General features: G+C 31.7%; 1 protein-coding gene across 1 annotated transcript; it reads left to right on the top strand.

Annotated features, from left to right (window-relative positions):
* The first annotated feature begins 3,092 nt into the window (after nucleotides 1–3,092).
* On the top strand, nucleotides 3,093–5,635 carry LOC119680484 (malate dehydrogenase, mitochondrial-like). The gene is made up of 4 exons (XM_038093307.1): nucleotides 3,093–3,264; nucleotides 3,461–3,668; nucleotides 4,595–4,791; nucleotides 4,859–5,635. Exons 1-4 carry the CDS (start codon nucleotides 3,205–3,207, stop codon nucleotides 5,396–5,398), a joined length of 1,005 nt encoding a protein of 334 aa, XP_037949235.1. The 5' UTR covers nucleotides 3,093–3,204; the 3' UTR covers nucleotides 5,399–5,635.
* Nucleotides 5,636–6,106: the final 471 nt, after the last annotated feature.

The following is a 6,106-nucleotide window of genomic DNA, read 5'->3' as shown; positions in this document are numbered from 1 at the left end:
AACATGGTAGCTGAGGATTTATTTGAAAATAGGTGAAGATTTCTGTCATCCAAAAATGATGCCACAAAAGGAAGGTGTGCATTTAGTTTGTTGCACGATGTAGTTTGCATGTTGATGTGGAAATAGGTTTTTCCGGCTTCAACAGAGAAATTATCCTACCAGTCTTTCTTATATTAGTGATGATTTGTGAACTGATAGAAGAGTTCAGAAATTGTGTCATAACTGAAAGGCCAGTAGTCCCAAAAGAGAATCAAGATGCCATCAGGCCAAAGGGTTTTTGAGACCTTGGCTTGTCTGATCATACTGTACATAAAATCAGGAAAGAAAATCGTGGTGACGTTGGAATGCGGATTCTGGAAAGCTTGTTTCTGTCTACGAATGACAGTGGAAATCGAAGCATTGGATATGAAAAGGCGGCAAAATTGCTGAACATAATGCTTGTGATCGGGGAGGGTAATCCCATTAAATGTTATCTTCTTGTTGTTACGTAGAAAATAATTAGATAATCCTTTAGTGATTGTGCACAATTTACCATTTTAGGAATCGCTATTATCTAAATGTTCGTTTCATTTATTAAGGCGATGTTCATTCACCCTTTTACGGATGTTACTGTTCAGGTAGCTAATAGCTAGTAGCTATGCGTGAATTGGTTGGGTCAAACCTGCGAAGGTAATCGCATTATTCGACAAGGGGCACACCATCACTAGGAAAATTGTACTTACAGGAACAATTGGAGCAGCGGAATAGATAATAATTTTGCTAAATTCTTTCTCTCTCTTATTCAAATCAGAGGACAGAGAAATATTGCCGAAGCCGCTTTCGGAGACGTCTGTCCTTAAAGATATCTTATATTATATAGCTATATCAACATTGCAATTCGAGGCAGCGAGCATAGGACTTGCGAGGCTGACATCAGAAAAGCTGGAGCAAGTTGGACTTGTTGGCAAATTCGGCAACCCTAACTGACAACTATTTGTTAAGTGCACCAAAAAATGATCCGTCAATTTGGGATGTCAATTGCAGGCGTCTCTGAACAGCTGGTGGTTTAGAAAACCGCAGACGATAATGAGCATCCAAATCACCCAATACGAAACGCAAGTCCCCATAAAGAAGGTGAGAAATATCTGTGGTGTACATACAGTGGCTCTCAGCTTATTTCATCCAACACCAATTTTAAAATTCTTTACGCTATTACTGAAAAACTATGTCATCGATTGAAAATATTTAAATGGTTAAATGGCATTTTTAAGGAAAAATATTTATTATTTAATTTAGAAACTTGAAACATACCGAAAATATTGTTTTTATAAATAATGAATATAAACTATAAAAATACTCCTATTTTAATGCCTCAGCTTATTTCATCCACAAAGAAATTGCAAAGTCAATACTTGGTATGATACCCTTTCGCTTTTATCACTTTGTCAAATCTCTTCGGCATTCAACCTACAATTTTTTAGGTTGTTTTTGAGTTGTTTCTAGGGCAATTTTCATCCACTCATGTAAAATAGCCTTTTTTAAGTTTTCTTTGTTGGAAATAGTATGTTGCCGCATACCTTGTTCCAATATTGGCAATAAATTATCAATGACATTCATGGCTGGGCTCTGCGCTGACGGTGCTCTGCAAAGTGGAGGAACTCAAATTAAAGAATTCCGCAATATTCCGCTGAGGTTGACCGTCTTCAAAATGGGTTAGCACCATTTCTGTGTGCTCAATTGTACTGCGTCATCCCATTTTTTACAAAATTACTTATTTATTATTAATTATCCATTATCACACAAAAAATTTATTTCATTTGGTTGGAAATACTTTAAAAATATTACGTGGAAAATAATCCCACGGTTATAATATTAAATTTAGTGTTATTAATTTAAATTCATTTATTTGGTATACCATAAAAATAAAATAATGTAGTCTTACTAGTGCACCCAAAAGAAAATTTGTATAATTGTGGTAGATTAAAAACATGTCGCGAGTCGAACAAACATTAGCCGCGAGCCGCAGTGGTCCAGGGGCCTTGCTTTGAACAGCCCTGTTCTACATAACATGGGCCCAAATGATTTATATATATATTCACTAAAAATAAAACACAGCTATTATATGACATATAACATAAAACAAGTTAATTTCAATTTATTGAATGCTTAACATAAATTTTTTTTCCACTTTCTTTCGCTCATGGTTATGTTTGAGTGCCGAAGTGTATACCATACATTGAATTTTAATTTAAAATTTATTACCAATTGAGGCGCGGTTACGCTGAATTTTGTCTTGCGTGTTCGTACGAACCAATCAAATGTATGTAATCATATGTGAGTAGTTACAGTTTCTGAGAACTATTCGCGCGACGTCTTCTCTTTCAAATACGATTATTCGATTAAACAAAATATTTATTTTAAAATTTATACGTTTGTGCAAAATCGAAAATATAAATAGTGAAATTGAAAAGTGAGTTTTATTTTCATGTAATTTTAAGTTTATAAATGAAAATAAATTTAAAAACATATGCTACTTTTAGGAAATGAATTTCATTTTTATACCTTGAACTATAAAAATCATGCTCCCACAATCATCTTTTGTTATTTGAAATTAATAAATAACTTGATAACAAATTTTCCGTTAAATATATTTCATCTTCACAATATATTTTGTTTTCAAAACAAATAAAACAGAACTGTCAATTCGCAAGCAATGTACCGCAACATGCGATGTGTTCGCATAAAGGTGCATTCACACCAAAGCAAACACTTGCAGTCAAACGAATATTCGTATGTAATCGTACCTGCCAAAGTTCGTTTGTTTGCAAGCGTTCGCTTTGGTGTGGATGCACTTTAAAAAAACATATGTACGAACACGCAAGAAAAAACTCGCATGCAATGTAACCACAGCCTGAGATGTGTTAATTATGAGCTATAAGCTTGACGTTATTAACATAAACAAAAAGTAATTCTTCTTCTTTATCCCACATGACATAAATATCACATAAACACAATTTTTATAATTTTTAATTTTAAATTTAAATAAATTAAATTTTTTCACTATGGCAATCCTAAATAAGAAAATTTAATATTTTGACGTTTGAAATTTGTCCACACTTCGTTTAACCTTCCTAAAGTGGTGAGAGGTCGATAGATTCTTGGTGGCTGATTTTAAAACACGCAATTTTCCTTTACATATTAACGTTTAAATAATTAGAGGGAAATATGTTGAAGCAACTTTCTAGACCAGTTATTTCTTTGAGAAATTTCTCTACATCGAGATCGGTAAGATAAAAATCGGAATTTGACAAAAAATTTATGTAAATTTTAGTGTATGTGTTGTGGGGGTTGGGGTTTTTTCTTCATACACGTTTACGTAATAGTACTTTTGCGTTTTTATGCAAAATGCACTAATGCGAATCTATTTTTAACTCATATTGGTTATAAATATTTTAAAAATATCTATTATTAATTTTTATAGAACAAATACAAGGTGACAGTATGCGGCGCCTCCGGCGGTATTGGTCAGCCTCTGTCTTTGCTTATGAAGCAAAATAAGCTGGTTACAACTTTATCTCTGTACGATATCGTACACACACCTGGTGTAGCTACGGACTTGTCCCACATTGACACTAATAGCACTGTATGCGGTTTCATGGGACCAGACCAAATGCCCGATGCTTTGGATGGTAAATAGTAATGCTATGCAAATATAGTTTATTTTCAAAATAATTTGTTAGAGAATTGAACACGATTTATTGCATACCATATGGTTTTATAATTTTTGCTACCACAAGCAAATGCTTTCATTTATAATTTATGAGTTTAAAAAGAAATCTTATCAGTTTTGCGAAGTAAATCTTATTTGTATTTTATTGCATAATAACTTTATGGCATATTATTTATTCATTTTCAATTTGCAATTAAATATAAATTATCTCTATAAAATTGTATACCTCAAAAATGACAATATGTAATAACAATAAGATATGAAACTGCATTGTGAATTTGTATAAGAAAGATGTTTATATAAATTGATATATTAAATAATATATCATATGTTCTGCAATATTACACAAATCCCTCAGATGAAAATATTATGTTGGTGAGATAACCTCTTATCTGTGCATACAAGCGATTGACTTGTGCAAAGTACAAATTTCACTTGAGTTTAGCAGTTGTAGTTTATATATTTCGATTATTATTCATAATACTCATAATAAGAAAATAAATTAATATATAAAAATTAAGGGCCTTGATAGCACCAATTACTGTGAAATCTGCTTAGTTTTTTTTTTTTCTTATTCGTTTTTTAACAGTTAAACTCCGACGAAAAGCAGTTCACTACTTACTACTTCATTATTAGCAGTGAACGGTACTATGTCGGGGAGATTGCAGAGTCACCATAAAATAAATGCTTGAACGCCTTGGCACCATCACACAATAGTAGTTGCATTCGTGTCATAACAGCCCAGCATATAAGTTTAGACATATAAAAACACAGTATATATAGTTTTTATAACTAAGTTAATTATATATTATTTACTTAACTTATTTTCTACATTTTTTCGAAAATTCTTATAAAATTTATATTAAACATACTATATTTTTTTAGGTGCTGATGTTGTTGTCATCCCAGCTGGTGTGCCTCGTAAGCCTGGCATGACTCGTGATGATCTCTTTAAAACTAATGCTTCCATTGTTAGAGATATTGCCAAATGCATTAGTACTAAATGTCCAAAAGCTTTGGTAGCAATTATTACGAATCCCGTCAATACCGTTGTTCCAATTGCAGCTGAAGTTTTAAAGAAGGTATATTCAAACACATGAATATGATTATTATATAAAAATATCAATTTATTTCTATTTCTTATAATAGGCTGGTGTCTATGATCCTAAACGTTTATTTGGTGTATCCACTTTGGATATTGTACGTTCACGTACATTTATTGGAAATTCCCTTAATGTCGATCCACAAAAAGTTACCATACCTGTTATAGGTGGTCATTCAGGAGTTACCATAATTCCAGTTCTTTCTCAATCCCAGCCAGCTTATAAAGGTAGCCAATCAGACATTGAAAAGTTGACTGTACGCATACAAGACGCTGGCACTGAAGTAGTTAAAGCTAAAGCTGGTGCAGGATCGGCTACATTATCCATGGCTTACTCTGGTGCACGTTTTGCCGGCTCATTGCTACGTGGTTTGAATGGTGAATCTGGTGTTGTTGAATGTTCTTATGTTGAATCATGTGTAACTGATGCAACATTCTTCTCCACGCCCATTTGTTTGGGCAAGAATGGCCAAGAGGAGAATTTAGGTCTACCAAAAATGAATGACTTTGAAAAGAAGTTATTGGAAAAAGCACTGCCTGAATTGAAAAAAAATATTCAGAAGGGTGTTGATTTTGCCAATAAGTAAGGATTGTAAATAATTGGTCAGTAAAAATATCGTCATTTACAAAATCAGCTGAAGCCATAGAAAATTGCGACTTAATTAGTGAACCTAGTAAAATAATTTATTTATTTAAAAAACTGTAATTTGTAAATTTTTAGTATGGTATATCATTTTTAGTGAAATTTGGGTTGTATTAGCTAATTAAGTTTGGTCAAGACATCTCCCACAATAAAACTCAGTAAAATATTTGGTAAACACAAAGGTCACATGTGTGAATTATTTTTTAAACTAATGAACACAAATTAAAAAATAAATATCGTTTATATCAAATTATGGCATAGAAAATTTGAATCGAAAAATTCAAATTTTATTTAGTTTTGTTAAGTGCTAATATCTTAAATTAAATTTCGGTGTATATTGATTAATATATGTATAGAATATATTTTTACTTTTTGGTGACAGTTTAGTTTTAAAATTAAATCTATATTTAAAATTATAGAACAGAAAATATTCTCTAATTGAAATTGTCTGCAATAACAGATAAACATATATATACATAATGCTTTCCAATGTTTAAACAACATATGTTAAAAATTATTCCACATTTGTTTTAAACATATTTTTATTAAAGTATACTATTGTCGTATGCATTTAAATGAATACTGCTGATCGTATATTAATCTCAAAACGACAAAAAGTTATTTTATGCAATTTACATTATTGTGGTCAGAG

This window comes from Teleopsis dalmanni, chromosome 2, assembly GCF_002237135.1.
Source record: "Teleopsis dalmanni isolate 2A chromosome 2, ASM223713v2, whole genome shotgun sequence".
Lineage (NCBI taxonomy): Eukaryota > Metazoa > Arthropoda > Insecta > Diptera > Diopsidae > Teleopsis > Teleopsis dalmanni.
The sequence above is the reverse complement of the archived record's forward strand: the minus strand, read 5'-3'. Positions and strand labels throughout refer to the sequence as shown.

Coding starts and splice junctions, on each gene's coding strand:
- LOC119680484 (XM_038093307.1), top strand. CDS start 3,205: ATGTTGAAGCAACTTTCTAGACCAGTTATTTCTTTGAGAAATTTCTCT. Junction 3,265..3,460: donor ATTTCTCTACATCGAGATCG/GTAAGATAAAAA, acceptor TAATTTTTATAG/AACAAATACAAGGTGACAGT. Junction 4,792..4,858: donor CAGCTGAAGTTTTAAAGAAG/GTATATTCAAAC, acceptor TTCTTATAATAG/GCTGGTGTCTATGATCCTAA.